Raw genomic sequence first — 21434 nt, 5'->3', positions numbered from 1 at the left:
TTACAAGGAGATACCAGAAGAGATACGTAAGAAGGTAAGAACTTTAGCTCTGCTGAAGTTTTTCTTCTATACACATAAGAAAATCTGAAATACATTAAAATGGGTCTTTTCCTTAGGACAGTTCCTGTATTTCTTCTACTAGTATCGCCTGATAGCCATTTAAGAAATGTCTGAGGGGCGCCTGGGTGGCTCAGTGGGTTAAAGCGTCTGCCTTTGGCTCAGGTCATGATCCCAGGGTCCTCTCTGCTCAGCAGGGAGCCTGCTTCCCTCCCCCCGCCCCGCCTGCCTCTCTGCCTACTTGTGATCTCTGTCAAATAAATAAATAAAATCTTAAAAAAAAAAAAAAAGAAAGAAAGAAAGAAATGTCTGAAAAAGAGTTAAGAGTATAAGGGTAGGGGAGAGCAGCTGAAGAGAGAAAAATCAAATCAGGAACCTGGAGACTATTGCTTTACATGAAGTAAATTAAAACATACCTCAAATAATCAGAATATTTTAGGTATCAAACATGCTTTTAAAAAAAAAAATCTCCTATCACTTGACAGAAAGGGAAAATAGTAACTGGGTGTATTACACTAGCAAGACTACCCGGTTTTACATCATTTCCTTCAGCACAACAACATTAAATAAAATTCAAAGCAGGTGATTCTTACATCATAAAAATGAACAAAAGAGTAAATAATGTAAGAATAAAGAGATCATATATGACATTATTAAAAACAAAAGTGTGCTGGTTATAATACTTGTATTAAACAACTCTTCATAAACTGGATACTTGACAACTTAGATTTCCTTTTTCACACATCTTAAATGCAGCCTCTGAGAAACTACATGGAGCTGAGTCTATTAAATGCTACCCAAATCAGGGGTACCTGGGTAGTTCAGCAAGTTAAACGTCTGTCTTCAGCTCAGGTTATGACCCCAGAAACCTGTGATAGAGTCTGGCATTGAGCTCCCTGCTCAGCGAGGAGCCTGCTTCACCCCCTGCCTGCTGCTCCCACCCCAGCTTGAGCTCATTCTCTCATGCTAATAAATAAAATCTTTTTTAAAAAGTTACCCAATTTGATTTCATGCATGTGTATTAATTAAATGAGGGTCCAAACAGACTGTCCTGACAGATACCTTTGTATCTTATTATAGTTTCATTAAACAGTTGGTTAAGCGGCTGCCTTCGGCTCAGATCATGATCCCAGCGTCCTGGGATCGAGTCCCACATCGTCCTGGGATTCAGTCCCACATCAGGCTCCTTGCTCAGCAGGAAGCCTGCTTCTCTCTCTGCCTGCCACTCTGTCTGCCTGTACTTGCGCGCGCGCTCGCTCTCTCTCTCTCTCTCTCTCTCTGACAAATAAATAAAATCTTTTTTAAAACATTTTTTTGTTAAAGTATCTAGGTATTTAGTACACTATCAAAGTTAGTAGAACACATCCGGCCTTCCATTGTTGCTTGTGCCTGGCTGTTGTACACACCTGGTTCAACAAGGACTCTAGTGCTAGTAAAGGCAAACAGTGAGCCTGTGGTAAAGCATTCTTGAAAACGCAATTTAGGCCAAAAACACCTTCCAAATTTCTAAAAAAAAACAAAAAAAAAAAAAAAAAAACAAATAGATCAGGTAGTGATCTGGCATCTGAAAGAGGGTGGGGAGATTAAATCAGATGGACAATTGCAGCAGCGGTGGATTAGTCATCTTAAAGTCTAAGCAGTAATCTATCAATGGAATGGATATTCCATATTGCATTTCCAAGCCCATACCTTCACTGAGCCCAGGAAAAATTTTCAAAAGTGATTACACTTAAGTGGTTTGGGAGGGGGAAAAAAATGGGGAGTTTCAGCTGTAACCACTAGAGTTCATTCCTATCCCCTCTGCATTAAGAAGTTTTCTGTACTGGTTAGGAAAAGCAAACTTCCTTACTTTTAACATTAAAAATGAGAAAGAAGACTATTATTTATTTGGCCACATATCTTTTTTTTTTTTTTTAAGATTTTATTCATTTGACAGAGAGAGAGAAATCACAAGTAAGCAGAGAGGCAGGCAGAGAGAGAGAGACGGGGGAGGAAGCAGGCTCCCCGTGGAGCAGAGAGCCTGACTCAGGGCTTGATCAAAGGACCCTGGGACCATGACCCAAGCCGAAGGCAGAGGCTTTAACCCACTGAGCCACCCAGGCGCCCCTTGGCCACATATCTTTAGGCAAGTTAAGTAAGGGATGCCTGGCTGGCTCAGTGGGAACTGGAACCCTTGATCTCATTAGGGTCATGAGTTCAGGTCCCACATCTGATGTGGAGCCTACTTTAAAAAAAAAAAAAAAGTATTAAGTAATATAAATAGGCTAGAATTGAGGCAAACATGAATTAGTTTAGTACTAGGTCAAAAAACTTACAGAGGCAAAAGAAAATGCAACATTACTGGTGAAGTTCTGGCTGCAACAGAGCATACTCTGAACTACTGGCCAGAAACTGATGCTTGTACCAGTACTCTCCAAAGTCATGAAGTACTACAAACACAGGGCATGGAATCACAGAGTAAGTTCAGACCTTGCCTCTGTTACCTTATCAATTATATAACTGGGGAATGAATAATTTCCATACATTCTCTGAAGCCTCTATTTCTTCATTTGCAATCTGACATTAATGATAGTTCTTACCTCACAAAGATTAAATGGAAAAATAAAACTATTAACACAAAGCTGGAGAACCATAGTAATGTTTCATCATACCATAGAATTTCATGTATATAGAAAATCACAATAACATAGATAGATCATGATAACCTCAAACATTTATTAAATGATTACCATGTGCCAGGCACTGTTCTTGGTATGGTATATATTTATAGAAGATTTGTGAGAGAGCGAGAGAGCATGTGCAAACACCTGTGGTGGAGGAAGGAGGGGAAGGTGTGGCAGAGGGAGAGAGGATCCCAAACCGACTCCCTGTTGGATGTGGAGTCCCCAACACAACAACCCTGAGATCATGACCTAAGCTGAAATTGAAATAAGATGCTTAACCAACACCCAGGCACCCCTCGGTATGTTACATGTATTAGCTGAATTGATCCGAGTGGTAGGGTATAAACGGTAGGGTATAAATTATCATAAGTATCCCTAATTTATGTTAAGAAGAAACTCAAAGGTGACTATTATCTCCGAGAAGACACAGAGAGGGCCATTTGGCAAAAGATATATGCACTTTAAAAGGAAAATAGTTCAAAGGGGGAAATAAGTAAGTCTCTCCCAAATCCATGGCAGTTAGTATAAAAATTAATCCTTACTAGTAATTACTTTATTACAATACAATATTCCCAGTATTTTGATAATGGCAGAGGAGCACGTTGGAAAGCCTGGCTGAAGCATGAGGAAAAGGGTGTCTTGCTGTCATATAGAGGGTCCACATCAAGCATATTTAAATGGGCTGATAGAAAAGACCAACTTAATCTTATTTGTCTAATTAATTTTATGCATATTAAATAATCCTCCCACCTCCTTATTCTTTCTCATAAAAGATCTGTTAGAGACTAAAGTTGGATGCAAAATGAGAAAGAGGAGAAATCCATTTCAGGGAGACAGTGGTAGAAATAGTAAGTGGACTTCGGGGAACAGGGCCTATTTTCTTAGGCCTGCAGGTATGCTTCTGAATGTGGGCTGCAGGTTATTTGTGGGATTCAACTGCAGGTTATTTGTCACTTTCATGTGTTCTTTTTTCTCTCTCAAACCCTAGATGGAGTATGTTCAAGCCCTGGGATATGTAACCTACCAAAACTGGCTTGCCGAGAACCTTCTTTTTCCACACATTACCAACCAGTGTTGGCTGAATGCAGATTCAACCAGTGCCTAATGATTCAACGTGATTTCACAGTAGAAAAAAATGCTAAGGTGGTTATGCTAGGGGAGTACTGTGACTTTTTCATTTTGGACACTATCACTAAATATAGTGGGAGGACATTAGGGAGACTTCAAGAAAAAGAGCAATCTCAGTACTAGTACTCAATACTCAGCCATGTCTCAGGCTTCCTCAACACTGCCAGCACAGCAGACTGCCTCCATGCCTCCTCCCAGGTAACAGGACCGCCATTCGCTTACAAAGCTTTTCTATTACTAGGCTGTAAAGTCCTAGAGGGTTGAAACTAATTCTTGTAGGGGCCCCTATCTTACAGCCCCACCCACCAAGGAGGCACTCCAATTCCTGCTGACCTGCCTGGCCTCCTGCAGAGGGGCACTTTCTGAATGAAGTACCTCTTAGGCAAGGTGATTAGAAGGTGTGATGCTTGTCCAAACAATCTGGCTTTCTGTGCTTCACTGGGAACAATACAAGTTAAACTGGCTTGCAGAAAAAGAGTGTACTCATTCAGTTCTTAGAAAACTATTCTCCAGGAGTTGCTTCTTAAAGGTTCTTCTTTCAAGATTCTGAAATTTGATCAGATGCAATCTCTAACAAAAGCCATACTATCAAAGTTACCAGTTACAATTTTACCTCCAAAAATAAACTTAAAATATAATTTATATAGCACTGGACCACCCAGCAGATGTAAAGCACTGCCAACAGATTAAATGTTGAGTTAGAAAGTGAAACCTAAAGAAGGTCTCCACAGTATTGTAGAAGTAAACTGGAGAGGTTTAACGATAAAAGTCAACAAGCACTGGTTGGTAATGTGTGAAAAAAGAAATTTCTCAACAAGCCAGTTTTGGTGGGTTACATATCCTAGGGCTTGAACATAATCCATCTAGGGTTTGAGAGAGAAAAAAGAACAGGTGAAAGTGACAAAGGACAAAAAGACACAGGCTGATGGACATTACGTGGAAAATCACTCATAAAAGGAAAACAATAGTTCGATCTTCATTAACTGTAGAAAAGAAAAAGCAGGTAAGCCCTTCATATATCCTTCATTTGGATGTGTCCTCAATAAATAGTAAGACCTCTCAGGAAGTGTCAGAGTTTCACTTTTGGTTTCACTTAAATTGTGAATTTTCCTATCTTTGAGCATATAGAGCACATCTCCACCATCCTTATAAACAATATACAGAAACTTCCTCCTTCAGAAATTTTAAATAAAAGCTTAAGTATTTTGTGAATTGCTCTGAAGACAAATCTGACTACTCCTCTGACAGTAGACCATCCAAGGGAAAAAAAGGTAACATACAGTAAAAAATAAAATAAAATAAACAAATGCTTTAATAGCAAAATAAAAAGTCAGTAAGTTATGACCTTGGTATAGGGCAGTATAGGCAGAGAATGAAATAGGACTTTGACTTGCATCTTCAAGGATGAGGAGGCCAGGTGAGCAAGATTAAGGATCTCTGTAGAACAAAAACAACCCTGTAATACCAAGTTGGGGCAGATTCTGGAGCCCTTTTATGTCACAGAAAAGCATTCAATGAGCAGGGGAGTGATAGCCTACAGAAATGTATATATATATATATATATATATATATATATATATATACACACACATATCCAATATGTGGGTCAGACACATATACGATATAGAGGTAATTTTCCCAGGATAAGCTAGGTGAGAATAGTCAAAATCAGTGTTGCCATTTAAAAAGCTATCTTAAATACAATCTACAGAAGTTTGCTTTTGTTCTATAACTAGAAGAAAAACTGCTTCACCACAATGTTGGTTCAGATATCCAAGTCTTCTTTGACCTACTTATACATACAGTAATGAAAATATAATGATCCTATTTCTGTGTGTACACTAAACACTCCAAAGAGAAATTTCATCTTGGCACCATTTTTAAATATCTTAAATGACACAGGTTACCAAGATCTATGGTATATATGAACAAATGAATTAATTTGCCCAAAATTCATCTCTATAGTTCCTTTCATGAATTAGGTCTTCACTGAAAAAGGATAAATGTAAACTATGGGGCTAGGTTTAACCAAATTTTCCTCCCAATCATTTTCATAGAAGGTTAATACTCAACAGACTGAGCACACTTTATAATTTCCAAATGTAAGTTTCTTCCAAAAAGTACATGTCACATAAAGGCCTCTATGCCTTTGGATGAGACATTCCTTCACGTCTAATACCTGTCTTCTTTCTCGGCGTGATAAACCCTATTTTGTAAAACCCTATCACCTCTGAAGCCATTGCGGAGGCCTCTCGACAGCCAGTGACCAATCCATCCCCACTGCACTCTGCATTCACTTATCATACATCCAAAAAAAAAAAAAAACAAAAAAAAAAACGGTCATATAAAGTAAGTGCTGTCTCTTCCTACTATACAATGACATCAAGGACAAGATGATATCTTGTCATATTTTAGCATGGCTCCAACATTTAGCAAAGCTGACTGGTACATACTAGACACTCAAAATGCTTGCAGAATTAAGTACTTCATTACTCACAGATGCTGCCTATCCAAGATTCCCCATCTAAGATTGTACAGTCTTTAAAAAAACAATTTGTGATTCTTTTTTTAGTATTACTTTTTATATCTTTGCCCTTGGTGGGGGAGAAGAAGGAAGAAAAGCACATGTACAGTGGCCATTAATAATTTTTAAAAGCATATGCCCTTCCATACAAACTTGGAAACAAACTGTTGAACTTGCTATGATGATTTCACATAATGTAGAAGCCCCTAATGGGATAAGGCTCTTAAAGATGAAATACTCGCTTTTACCAAACCTTTAACGTCCTTAAAAAATTATTCCTCAAACATCTAAAGGAAAATTTCTAACAATCTTCCTTCAAACACCTGTTGTAAATGTAAAAACAGTTTGCAACACATACCTATATTACAATTAAATCACAACAGCCAAGAAGTGTTTTCAGGCCTGTTTTAACCCAACTGTCAGGAATCTAGTGTGTGTATGCTTCTATGTACACACGCATATGCACAAAAAGTTAGGAAACTACCTCACTTTCTTTCAAGGTGAGCCTGTCTTTGGTAAACCTTAATGAGTACAAACTATACACCATTTGAAGGGGGTGGGGAGGAGTAACAAACATTTTGGATTGCACAAGGCATTTATCTCTCAAATAGACCTAGATGACAATTTACATGTCAAACACATGTAATAACATTTGAGAAGAGGAAAAAAAGAATAGGAATGCTATTATAAATCCTCCCCAGAACCAAAGAAACTTTTACCAAATATATTTTGTGGACCTGACATTAAGTTATACAACTATGAAAAATTTATTCAATAGAGTTTAAAAGGAATAACCCCTGAAATACTACTGAATGTTTTATAACTTCAACCTATCAAGATATTTTTCTCTCAACATGATTAGACATTAGAGTATAATCACAGGGAAAGCTTTTTTAAATGAACTGATTTGCAGGACTAATAGTCTCATTCAAAGACAATCCCTCATTCTCCAAATATCTATTAGACACCTGAGCTATATATCCTCCCAAACAGCTTTAAGAAAAAGTAATTACTGTATTCCTAAAGCCTTTTGTATGCCAGTTGTGAAGATCTTACAAGAAAGAGGGTTGGGTTTTGTTTTGTTTTTAAGATTTTATTTGACAGAGAGATCACAAGCAGGCAGAGAGGCAGACAGAGAAAAGGGGAAAGCAGGCTCCCCACTGAGCAAAACGCCCAATGCAGAACTTGATCCCAGGACCCTAAGATCATGATCTGAGCCAAAGGCGGAGGCTTAACCCACTGAGCCACCCAGGTGCCCCAAGAAAGAGGGATTTTAAGGAAAACACCAACAACCTTAAATGTGCACAAGGAACAGACCATATTACTTCCATTTGTAGACACCTCCAAAAATTTAATGAACAGCAGCAGGAGGGGATAACCACCTTTACCTGTGTTGCAAGACAAAGTGCTCTCTTGCTTCAGATGTGTGGAAGCACCTCTCACTTTACCTTGAGAATCCAGTCCTGAGGTATTTAATTACACTGTCGGGAGCAGCAAATGGTCTGGCACTGTGCCCTTTCCCTGGGTCTCGCTGATTGATAGCATCAATAACATTCACTGGCTGTAATTAAACCGCCAAATAGTACCCCATTTGCCACTTGGTAGATCAATGTTCTTTAATACTCAAAGGACAAAGTACAAAGGTGATAGGTGTTTTTAGCCCTCACCTTCATGGTTCATTTGACTTTGTACGCCAGAGCAATGTGCAGACAATGCATATTTCACAATTCCCCCAAGACACTGGTTAATGAAGAACACGATGGAAAATCCTGTAAGTTGGTGACAATTACTTATTAACCCATTTTTGCAAATCTGAGAACAGAGACATTGTAAGCCTTTTGGTGACAGTATGCACTGCTTTCACATAGCTTTGGGACAAAATTCAATTTATAGGTCAAAAGGTTTCTAAATTAAGGTGACATACAGTAAATAGGTTTTTCTTCCTTTCAATATTTGTAACATGCGACGTGAGGGAGTATTTATGATAACAGAGCAAATTCCCATTTATTTAAACCATGACTAAAAAAGTTCAAACATCCAAATACTAGGGAGGGGGAGAAGAGGGGTATGATTGGGAGCCTATAAATAGGAAATTAATTTTTATAGCACTTTAAAAGCAACTTCCATATTCTAAGGATTCACAACCATCTTGAATCATAATTCAACTCCCCAATCTCTATACTAACATGAAATACCCATTTTAAATGAATGGGCCCCAGAAGAACCATGCTGCAAATTCCCAACCCTCAGAATCAAATATTAAATGACGTTTATGTACTTGTAAAGCTAAAATTACTTAATGACACAGAAAAGCTCTGAAAATGAGTACTGTGTGTGTGTGTGTGTGTGTGTGTGTGTGTGTGAGAGAGAGAGAGAGAGAGAGAGTGGTTTATTTAAGTCCAGCATTATATTCATTAAAAGTACATCTGTTAACCACAAGTATTCCAGATAGTTTATGATAGAACCCACAAATGAAAATCTTATTTACATGTAGATTTATTTTGAAACAAGCACCACAGACCTATCTATCCAAGTTCATATCATTAAGGTCCACCAAACAATGGTTCTCAGGTCAGACCACCATCTATTAACAATCACCTGTAGTGTTTGGTTAAATACAATCTTTGTTGTCAGTCAGTTTTACTGGAGTCCAGAAATATGCATTTTATCAACCGCACCACACCAGAAATTCTGATGAATGTTAATGTTTTGGCACTCCCTTACACAGGGGGACTTTAAACAGGTAATCCTCAAACTCTGGGGCCATACTCAGGATTCCTAGAAACTAGTTTTCCTCCTTCTCACCAATTAATGTTGGTTTCCAAGTGAGTAAGAAATTCATAGGCAGCTTGAAAGGATATATGAATATGAATCACTGACAAATATAAACATGTAAAAGTAAAACAAAGCCCGTAAAACTCATCCCAAGGTATTTCCAAAAACAAGCTTGGCTGACTGGGGCTTGGCTGGATCAGGGAGCTCATCAGCTTGGCTGGTCTGTGCAAAAGGCTGCTGTGCTTAATTCTGTGAGGTGAGAGCCACTCTCAGTGACTCCAGAATCTTTCTAGGAATACAAACAGGGTCATTTGGGTGAAAACAAATAGGAATAGTCAAATTTTTTTTTTTAATTTTATCTATTTATTTGACAGACAGAAATCACAAGTAGGCAGAGAGGCAGGCAGAGAGAGAGAGGAGGAAGCAGGCTCCCTGCGGAGCAGAGAGCCCGAAGTGGGGCTCGATCCCAGGACTCTGGGATCATGACCTGAGCCGAAGGCAGAGGCTTTAACCCACTGAGCCACCCAGGCGCCCCAATAGTCAAATTTCTAAACAGTCATTTAACAAAATTTGTGGAAATGAAAACATTTTCTGAATGACTAGTTTCCAGCACCACGCAGGTGCTTGCTGCTCACCTAAGGGTCAGGGAGGGTCACTTCAAGACTCATTAGCAAACCCAGAACCTATACAGGAAGGATTACACTTCTCTTTCCTATGGGAGGAGGTAACCTTATACTAATGACCAAAAAATGGAGCACATTAGCATGATTTATTGATTTTTTTCACAACCCACTTCTCTATAGCACAAGGTAACTACAATAGCTTTTCAAATATCCAACAAAATTAAACCAACGAACTAAACAGGGTGACTATTTTCATCACAGAAAAAGTAGCTTTTCAATTTCCCCAATTAGATTTCTAAAATACTACTCTACTATAGAAAAGACTGAAAAACAACTTAATATTCTTGATCTTCTCTTTCTAAAAGCCACGGGCCAACACAAGTACTTTCTACCTCTAGATGTTCAGTAACATGCTACACAATAATTGTGTCACAGTACCACCCCACCATTTTACAAATGAGAAAGCTAGACCAGGAGAGTGAAAGCAGGACAGAAAGCCAGGACTTACGGCTCGAGGTCTTGATGCCACATTCAAAGGAGCACTCCTCATTTGGGATGGGGGGCATACATGCAACAGACTGCCTATACCGTTTTCAAAACACAGCCCTCCCTCTCTGCTTAACCATCAACAATAGGTCAAGAAACATCCAAAGTAAAACCCCACAAGCCAGATTAGTGCTTGTAGCTTAGAAGTGATGCTAAGGGCAATGACAGGAAAAATCTGGCAGAGGTGGGAGATAAAGAAAATGGACCTCACATGCTTTTGTAAAGAGTCTGCACACAAATGTGACAAATGCACTTTAACTTTTAAACTTGGATCTAAGACTATCAAGAACCTACAGGAAAAACATTCTGAACGGGTCGGGTCCTATAGAACAGAGATCTGGGCAGTTATTATAATAATTCTCTCCCATTACCATCAAAATACTTAAAATCTCTAGGAACTTGCCCATCCACTAACCAGGACCTCCAGACACTGGTTTTCCTCTCAAGCTGGAGGTGTGAATGTCGACAGTACTCAGCCTAAAAGACAGCAGTTTTTCCACGACTAGGAAGAGCTCCGTTTTCTCACACCTAACAGAGATCGGATTCAGAAAGTCTCAAGACAATAAAACATCCCCAATGAAGGTCCCCAAGAAAATATTCCATTTGTCTGTAGTGGTATCTATAACCCATTTCTAAGGAAAACACCTGAATATCAATAATAAGAGATGGAAAGAAAACAATAAAAGCCACCAGTGTCAGCCAACGTGACCTTACATTCCTGTTCCTAGTGGTGTTATCAACTGCACTGGGTTTTGAACAAGTCCCTTAACCTGAGCTGCATTTCACTGGTCAAAGGGAGTATTTGCCTGGGGCACTGGGGTGGCTCTGTTGGTTAAGCATCTGCCTTTGGCTCAAGTCATGATCTGGAGGTCCTGGGATTGAGCCCCATATCAGGCTCCCTGTGGGAAGTCTGCTTCTCCCACTGACTCTCCCCCTAATCCCACTGCTCTAAATACATAAATCCTTAAAAACAGGGTGGGGGGAGGGGGGTAGGAGGAATGTGCCTACAAAAGACTATTGTTTTTGCATAAATCCAGACAAGTAGAAGGATAAAAGTCCTATGCAAAAAAGTCCTACTACAAAAAGTAGATAAAGCAAGAAATTAAGGGACCCTTCAGAAGTTAGCATGCCCATCTTAACCTCTCAAGCTAACTTTACAGGACACACTGAAGCCACTCAACTACCTGGCAGTACTTCTCCCAAGTCATAAATAAAAGGCCACACGCCCTACCCTACCCTTAAAGAGCAGTAGAAAAGATAAGCAGACAAGCGTTAACAGTGCCTAGCCGAAATGCTTTTGCTGATACACATCTATGAAATAGGCAGGAAAAGCAGAGGCTTGGAAAATAAAATGATCTATAAATTCCCTCCTAAGATGGGCGCCTGGGTAGCTCAGTGGGTTAAGCCGCTGCCTTCGGCTCAGGTCATGATCTCAGGGTCCTGGGATCGAGTCCCGCATCGGGCTCTCTGCTCAGCGGAGAGCCTGCTTCCCTCTCTCTCTCCGCCTGCCTCTCCATCTACTTGTGATTTCTCTCTGTCAACTAAATACATAAAATCTTTAAAAAAAAAAAATTCAATCAAGTGCTGAGACTCTCCCACCATCCCCCTGTCCTGATTCACAAGCAGGGGTGGGCAGGAAGCAAGTGGAGACAATGCTAGAGGGAACCTTCCTCCTCACCTATCCCTCTGTGCAGGCTCACCTCTGCTCTACCAACCAATCTACAGAAAAGCCATTCAGATAATGCTAAGTTACTGCCCTCTGGAAATTTTCAAATGTCTCCTTTCCACTATGAAGGGAGCTTGGAAGGAGCAGGAGTTAACACTAATGGGCCTGAGTTGGGATGATGAAGTTCTGGACTAGGCTAGTCCACCTGCCCACACTGTACAGGTCATCCAAGGTGAGTAAGTAACCTATGGTGCTTTTTGTGGTTTAAAAAAAAAAAGAGAAAAAGGGCACCTGGGTGGCTGAGTTGGTTGAACGACTGCCTTCACCTTGGGTCATGATCCTGGAGTTCCGGGATCAAATCCCACATTGGGCTCTCTGCTCACTGGGGAGTCTGTTTCTCCCCCTGACCTTTCTCTCCCATTCTCTCTCTCTCTCTCTCAAATAAATAAATAAAATCTATAAAAAAAAAAAAAAAGAAAAAAGAAAAAAGAAAAAAAAAAATCAAGCTCACAATGAAGTATTCTACAAACACATGACGAGCATTATAAAAATAATACCTGGGCGCCTGGGTGGCTCAGTGGGTTAAGCCGCTGCCTTCGGCTCAGGTCATGATCTCAGGGTCCTGGGATCGAGTCCGGCATCGGGCTCTCTGCTCAGCAGGGGGCCTGCTTCCCTCTATCTCTCTCTCTCTGCCTGCCTCTCTGCCTACTTGTGATCTCTCTCTGTCAAATAAATAAATAAAATCTTAAAAAAATAATAATAATAATACCTTATTTTAAAAATCTTATTCCTAAAAAAAAATAAAAATAAAAATAAAAATCTTATTCCTCATCTCCATTGAGGACAATGGTAACTAGTCTCGGTGTGCATATAAGAGTTTTATTTAAATGCACTGAAGGGGTCTGATAATCTGATGTAGCAATATATTGGTAACACTTGGCACACGGCTCTAGAAAGTTCCAGACCATGAGTTAAAAAGGAAGTTAAAATGCATCCAGTCTTTATTTTTAAATAGGCAAAGAAATTATTCACTCAGCTTCCATCCTCACTTCCACTCTTGGTATGTACTTTTTCCACTTTTTTTATCCCTCCACAAACGAAAGTCTGACCAGCCAAACAGCAGTTTAGGTTAACATCTCAGAAGTTGTCAGTTAACTTGAGGCCTGTCCTTCAGACTATTACTTTCAAATTTCCAAATCTAGTCAAGGTAAAAGGTAAATGATGATCCAAATGCAGCAGTGCTGAAATATGGGGTACTTTATAGGAGACGCTTTGTTTAGGTCTATTAAACTCACACTTCTACAAACATCTACACTTTGCACAGAAAACAAAATCAACTACATAAGCTAAAAGAACACTAGGGTAGCCTGAGATGCTCAGAGAGATGCAGGATTTCTACCAAATAAAACTTCCTTTCTTCACAAATACTTAAGTCAAATCCATCAGTGCCCTGCTCGAAACTCTTTCATCGTTCTCCCTCACCTACAATATAAAACCTTGGCATGGCACAGCTGCCTTTTATCATCCCCCAACACTCTCTGGCTCCTTTCTGCATTACTTCCCCTGCTTACTGCTCCAGCTAATTCTGTGTGGTTCCCCTACAATCTGCTTTCAAACTTCCCTACAAAAGCACAAGCCCTCGGCAGTGTTACTGCTATTATGAAACCCACTTGTCTCAAACACCCCAAAATGGTGCTGCAGATATTCAAACAGAGCACCCAGCAGGTGGCAAGCCTAACTTCACTCACATTTCCAACTTCCATGCCCGATCCTTCTCAAGCCTAAAGAGTCAATGATTTATGCAGCATTTTCTAATGGTCAGAATTAAATTTTATAAAAGAAGGGTTTAAATGGTAAGTGAAAACCAATGCCCTCCCTAGTAATTCTGTACCAAAAACAGGGTGAAGCTAAGGAATGATTTCTCAGCACAAATTTTACTGTGGCTGATAAACTTTCAACAATGGCAAAGAGAAACAGTTAAAACTGTTCTCTCTTCAGGACGGGGTGCTACACTTCACTACTAACTAAATCATTCCATGATAACCATGAGTTCATTAAATATTTATTAAATAGTTACACCCTTTACAATGCAATTTGGCAGAACATGGAAAGCTTAAAAAAAAAAAAAAGTAATGAACATTCTCAGTGACGAATAAATTGACTATTTTTACAGATAAAATGGAAACTTACAAGATTAAGACTTGTCCAAGATTACAAAGTCAGTTAAAACACTTTATCAATGTCAAAAATTTCAGAAATGCAGTTCTGTATTCCTCCTATATTAAAGATATAGTTCCATAGGAAGAAATTTTTGTGACCCTGGGTTAGGTAAGGGTATCATGCATTCAATACCAAAAGCATTTTATTTATTAAAAGAACAAATTCATATATTAGACCTTGTCAAAACTTAAAACTTTTGTTCTTTAAAAATCCCGATTAATAAAATGAAAAGACAAATAAAAGTAGTAACAATAAGGACACAGTTCATGCTAAACAAACACACAAAAGAAGTCTGTAAATATGACAGTTACTGGAAAAAGGATAGTAAGCTAGTGAGAAAAAGATATAAATGTAAAAATAATTTAAATCAACACTATGGCTAAGAATAAAGGTCTATTGGCTTTACTTAATTGTTCTCTAACAAACTGAACACTTTAAGAAATAGACACTGTATTTATTTCAATTTTTGTAAAGATTTATTTGACAGAGAGCGAGATCACAAGTAGGCAGAGAGGCAGGCAGATGTAGGGGACAAGCAGGCTCCCCACTGAACAGAGAGCCCTATACAGGGCTGGATCCCAGGACCCTGAGATCATAACCTGAGCTGAAGGCAGAAGCTTAACCCACTGAGCCACCCAGGCACCCCAGTATTTCAATTTCTATAACAGTTTTTCCATAGGACTTTAAATGGTGGTTTGGTTATTTTAATATGAGAAATTTCCATTAATATATGTCAATTAATAACCTTTAAGCAAAGTTAAAATTTAGGTTGATTTATGTCTGAAAGATTAAGAAAAAAAAATTATCTAATCTAAACCAAATTTAGGCAGTTTTTCCATGCTGGTAGGATTTCCAAATAAGGATTTTGTTTTCCTTCAATGGGGCAGAGAAGCCATGATTTTCTCAGGGTACCTACCAGTAATAACAAAAAACTTCTATTCCTTGAGTTAACATCTCCTACTTCCAAGATAAAGCAAGCCCACTTTTGGGAATAACAAGTATTTCTACACCCCCGTAGGAAGGGGAGAAGTTGGGAGTGATGCTGGGAGGAAAGACTTCCATCACCTATTCATAGTACTTGATGGGGGGATGGGGCAGGGGAAAGGAGCATAGAAGACTTTTTGGAAATCTTCAATATTTTACTCTATTAATTATGAATTTAAGTCTGGTACTATTAACCTAGGCAAAAAATGCATTTTTCCCTTGGTGGGGGAAGGGTATTAGCTTGAAGCCATACATGTTTCATATACCAGTGTAGATTTTATCAGTACCTGAGACTCCTAAAAACAAAATAAGCAAAGAACATGAAGACTGAACACAGTAGTCACAACCACTGAGATCCCAAACAGTCCACAGAAGAAAGGGCTCCCCTGGGGAACAGTGGTGTCTTGATGAGATTCCCACCCCCTCGCCCCAGTATACAATTTTTGCCGCTGTCATGATAAGATTCCCATCCCCCCACACTTGAATTGTGTACATAATATACTACCTTTTCACTACACTCCCTAATATCAGAAGTTAAAAACATCTTGAATTCTTCACACCATATTTACCATCTCAGTGTCAGGGACAATGTGGGCAGGCTTTATCATGACTGCCTCCCACATAGCTCAGAGATGGTGTGATATCACCAGCAAGGTAAGCTGCCAAAACATAAACCTAATCAGGAAAAAAATAGGATCCTTAGGAGAAGACAATAAGCACTTTGAAACATTAACCTATGAATGCTATTTATAATAAATATCTTTCTAACGTAAGGTGAACATACTAAGTTTTTCTCATTTCTAAAGTGAAGATGGTATGAACTTCTTTTTACTCTGAATGCTGAACTACCTATCATTCAGTATGCTAAGAATTACCCACAAGAAGATTATCAAGGTAAAAGATGAAAACAAACTTAACTTTAAATGCAAAAATACCAAATAGAGAACCCACCTATTCAGAAAAGGTACATTTTGATGGCTTCTACATGCTAGGCCTTAGACTTGCTGTCATGAACTGGAAAGCTTATTAAAAAGCAGATTCCTCAGCGGCGCCTGGGTGGCTCAGTGGGTTAGGCCTCTGCCTTTAGCTCAGGTCATGGTCTTGGGGTTCTGGGATTGAGCCCTGAGTTGGGCTCTCTGCTCAGCGGGGAGCCTGCTTCTCCCTCTCTCTCTGCCTGCCTCTCTGCCTACTTGTGATTTCTCTCTGTCAAATAAATAAATAAAATTTTTATTAAAAAAAAAAAAGATTTCTGCATCTCACTTCTGGACACTGATCCAGTAGCTCGGTAGTGGGCCCAGGAATCTGCATTTCTAATTCACTTCTCCTGGTGATTCTAATGCAACCAAGTTTAGGAATAATTTCTTTAGGATTTCACAGTGCCTGAGGGACTTTGTTTCACTCATGGCAGAAATACTGAATATTCGTCATTTATTCAACACACCATCCATCTATTGCAAAAAACCCAACTGGGCTAATGCTATTAGGAAGCCCCAGGAGAAACTGCTAAATAAACCACCTTTCACAGCACTTGATACACTGCTTCAATATTGCAATTACTAGGAATTCTACCAAATGCATACTAAATGCTAGGTGGCTTGGAAGATTTAACTTGAGGAGCACACAAACATTTGTATACTCATATATGATGTATGTATTAATTAGTCTACTGTAGCTTTCTAAAGGGAAAGAGTTTTGCCACATTAAATGTAAGAGTTTTGTCTTCAACGGCCTGGACTTAGCCAAGCTCTTTGAGCACTAAGGTCTCAACTCTTTTACTGAGGGCAATGGCTGAAGAAAGTACTTCAGATGGGCTCCCATAGATGGGGAGATTGCTATTCAACTAAAGCAGCATGAAAGGGTATGCCAGGAGTTGAGACTACAGGGGAATATGTGCAGAGCCTGAGAAGATCAGCTCACTAAGGAAGAGACAGGTTGACTGCCCAGAAAGTAGTAATAACACTGGGTCAACTCCAAAGTTAACTCAAACGACAACGGTGAAAGAGCAGGGAAATACAAGAGAGGTCTGAGTGAGAAGTAACATGAGGAGACTGGTATTTGTTTAAGTTTAGTCCTACAGTCACCGCCAGGATGGACTGCAAGAAGGATAAAAAGGCTAATTTATGGAATGGTATCCCAGAGAATGGAATGGTTTAAGTGGAGCTTCCAAAAGGTACTTGAAGCAGCAAACATGAGGAGAAAACTGGCTCAAGATGTTGCCTAAGAACACACAAAACATGTCTCACTGAAAATAAGAGAAAAAAAAAAAATACAAAGAACAAACAGACAAAAATGGTGCTCTATAGTTTTGGAAAATGGCCTGCTTTGCCTCTCAGAGAAATCTGGGCCAAAATGAGGATACCAGCTGTTATCTGATATTTTTACAGGAACTGAATGGGGGCGGGGAAAGAAGTAGCCTGCTGCCTTCCCCACCACTCCCACCCCCATTTCGGAAAATCAGAAGTAGCAGATGTCACAGTTTAAAAGCCACAAGGCATTACTGTCCTTTCTTCCACGTATTCTGCCTGAGCAGCTGGGCCCTGAAGAGAAAGCCGGGCAATGGGCAGTGAGGAAGCAGCTGCCATCAATGGTTTCCTTGCAGGCCATGGAAATTTATTCTCTGGTGACCTGTTTCCCCCGCATTTCTGCCTTCTTATGGACATTACTGCAGAAGAACTTACAGCAAAAAACCTGACTCACTAGAATGAAATAAGGGCGGCTATTTCTGGAGTGGAGAAAAGGGTATGCTCTGGTATGAACCATCCCAACCATCTATTCCAATTTCTTCTTAACCACAACTCAGGATCTCAACACTAAGATAAATTAGCAGCAATTCTGGAAATCAATTTAACATGAGGAGCCCTGCAAACGTTCTCAGGAAGACAGAGGGCACACAAAACATTCTGAAGGTAACTGGATATTAGAGGGGTTTGTTTGTTTGTTTTTACAGCATTTGTTATTATTTAATAGTAATAGTGCTTAATAGTACTAGTAAAAGGTTAACCTTTGTGACCTACCCCCCAAAAAAAGTGTGCAGAAAAGTATGGAATTTAGATAAAGCAATCCAGATTAAAAAAAAAAAAAAACAAGTCTTTGTGATTGTAGACTATATTAGAAATCTAATTTTTTCCCCCTCAAATTTTGGTAGCATATTTACCAGCTCATTATCTGGCTAAAGTGAATATTTTCAGAGGATATTTTCTTGATCAACAATTCTTGGACATCTTACCATCCAAATGTATTTGGGACCCCCCCAATACAGTTCCTTTTAGATGAGACAGATCCGGAAGGCATTTTTCCTATGGGCTAACAAAAATTAAGAATGAGATGTCAAAACTATCCAGAGCTAATGAATTACCTTAGCTGACAATTCTGAGAGAAGCAACTTTTAAACACAAAGATGACATTGCATTTCCAGATTTCTGAAAAAATGAGCAGAAATCTTCTAGACAAGGCTCTAAGCAAGATGGATGCCACAGTCAGCCTTGACTAACTTCCCCTCACCACTTCAGGCTATAGCCTGAGTTGACTTCTTAAATCAAGGGTGGAAAATAGGTTCCAACTTGAGTCAATTGATAGAGGTTGTCTGGAACGTTATTTTGAAAAATATTTGGGAGCCACATATAGACTTAGTGAGACAGACTGCCATGATTGATTGGTAATGTCTGCACTGGGCAGGAGAGGCAAAATTGATGGCACGTGCACTAAGCATTTGCCAGAAGCAACATCTGTTTTATTTTCTAAAGGAAAAAATATCTATACTCCAAATTGTATTAACTTCTTATTCAGTTACAATCTATGTCAGCATTTCGAAAATTCAAAAAAGCCGGAAAATATCCACAGATTACTGACCAATTGTCTTAAAAAACGTAACAGGAAAAACAACCTGTGTGGCATGTAAGCAGTTCCCGTCAGTCCCCTCAAAGTCAGAGCAGAGTCAGAACAGAGCCAAAGGACCACATTCAGCCTACAAGCTGTTTTATATGATCCATGAGCTAAGAATGACTTTTACATTTTTAAATGACTGGGACAAAATAAAAAAACTGTTCTGTGACACATAACAAGACATAAAATTCAAGTTTCAGCTTCCATAAATAAGATTTTCTAAGATCACAGTCATATCCTTTCATTCACGCAGTTATTGGCTACAGTTGCTTCAAGGTACACGGGCAGAGCTGAGAAGTCATGACAGAGGCTGCACGAACCACAAAGCCTAACGTATTTACTACCTGGCCCTTTATAGAACAAGTCTGTCAAGCCCTGGGCTCAAAGAACTAGTCAAAGGTTTCCTCCAGCTTTACAGAAAGTAAGTAACTCCAAAGGAAGGAGATTTAATTCAGCAGGCTTCACGGAGTACTTAGTGAAGAAAAGTTGCTGCTGCCCCCCACCTTGTTAATACAGGAGTGATTACATAAAGTACTCGTGAATAGTTTCCCCATCATGCAACAAGCAAAAAATTCTGATCTGCCTCCTAGAGAAGTGTCTATGTGGGCATGAAACAAAGGAAAAGAAGTACAAGACTTGAATTCTTTTTTAATCTCTGCTCTGCAAGTAGATATAAAAAAAATTTAAACATACTTTTATTGTTTTGGTTTGAAGTCTCAATCCATTCAGGGTGTTGATAGCTTTCTCTGCATCCTTAGGGTCAATGTAGTTCACAAAGCCATATCCCAAGCTCTGCCCTAATGAAAGGGAAGGAGAAAAAGGCATATATTAGTTCTACACCACTGATGACAGAGATCCACTCTCATTCTTGCATATGGTCTTCTCATTAACACCAGCACGTTTTCTCAATAGTAAAAAGAAGTCTACATTAATTCTCCTAGAAACATACATGGGGGTCTTTTTTTCCAGCTACTGTCTACTACATTTGCAAGTTTAAACATCAGTTAGAACTCAGCAAGCTGTGCATTTAAAAACAAAACAACAACAACAAAAAAACCCCACACATCTCTAAAGAATTCCATCAAACATGCCCTGCCTGAGCCAGAGCACCCAGCAGCAAACGCAACGTTCAGCTTCAGAAACTGTGGGTGCAAGTCTCCGCCAAGCTGCTGAGTGGGCTTCACGGGCACGACTTTTTCAGTTTCATTTTCTTTACCCATAAAAGGGGAAGGCATCAAGCATCAACCAAGAATCTAGCAGCATTCTGTACACTGTACTCTGACTAATTTACAGCCTTTACCAAGTACAATTATTTCCACTTAAAAGGTGCAGAATTTTGTGTTCACATGTGCACATATATGTATACATGCACATTTATTTCATAGAAGACCCTCTTCAAATAAATGAAGTATGATTTTCTAAAAGAGATTTGATGACCTATATAAGGATACGGGAAAATCTGAACACAAAGATTTATACTGAGAACATCTAAGCCAATGAGAACATGTAGGGAAGGAAGAAAGAGTATAAACAAAAATAATAAAACACAATTTCTGAAGAGTTGCTTAACAAGGAGTATTGTATTGTTTTTCCCTATCATCTGAGCTGTTTAACCCCTGATTCAATGATGTCCCAACTCTCAAACAAAATGAAGGGTATTCAAGGGACTGAAATCAATGAAATGCACATATAAGTAAAGCCAATCCAAAAGGCCAATTTTTCAACCAAGAGGAAGTTCCTCAGTTTCAGAAGGTAAGAAACACTAAATAAAATAGGTTAACAAAAACCGATATAAGACCAGTTTAGTCTACTGAAAGTCAAACCAAACTAATTGAGGGCTTCCCAGAAGATGCTCAAGAAAGGTCCAAATACATTTTATTAAATATATTTCTTTTCATCAATTTCATAGCAAACTGATGGGTTTTTTTTTCCCTTGATGGGGCACTTTAGATGCATGTGGTTATGAATACAGATATTTAGGATGGCCACTCTGTGTACCCTAATGTGGTTTCCTATTAACTACACAAAAAAAGAGAGAGACTAGAACACTAAAGACAGAACACTAAATATAGTACCAAATAGCCATGAAAACATGTGGTTGTATTTTGGGACCACTACCAGAATCTGGGTATTGTAAACACCCAAAACTAATATGTTAATTTACCTCAATTAAAAGGAAAAAAAAGAACTTGGGTAATCATTGCTAACATATACCCTGTTATCAAATTGTGGTTTTTTTTTCTATTTTTAAAAAAAGAGGGTGATAGAAGAGCTAAAACTAATTCAGTTCATTATTTTTTTTCTCACACTAATCAGAGATTTTGTTTTACTCACAGTTCTATTTTTAAGTTGTTCCACGGGAAGCC

General features: G+C 39.0%; 1 protein-coding gene across 10 annotated transcripts in view; it reads right to left on the bottom strand.

Moving 5' to 3' along the window:
* ELAVL2 (ELAV like RNA binding protein 2) overlaps positions 1-21434 on the bottom strand; it is a 146215-nt gene that overhangs the window by 23097 nt on the left and 101684 nt on the right. For all 10 annotated transcript variants that reach the window (XM_044265570.1, XM_044265572.1, XM_044265575.1 and 7 more), the window contains one exon: positions 19762-19865. In XM_044265570.1, coding sequence (XP_044121505.1) covers positions 19762-19865 — 104 coding nt within the window. The remainder of the gene's footprint in view (positions 1-19761; positions 19866-21434) is intronic.

Source organism: Neovison vison, chromosome 9 (genome assembly GCF_020171115.1).
Source record: "Neovison vison isolate M4711 chromosome 9, ASM_NN_V1, whole genome shotgun sequence".
NCBI lineage: Eukaryota > Metazoa > Chordata > Mammalia > Carnivora > Mustelidae > Neogale > Neogale vison.
This window is presented reverse-complemented; position numbering and strand designations above follow the sequence as displayed.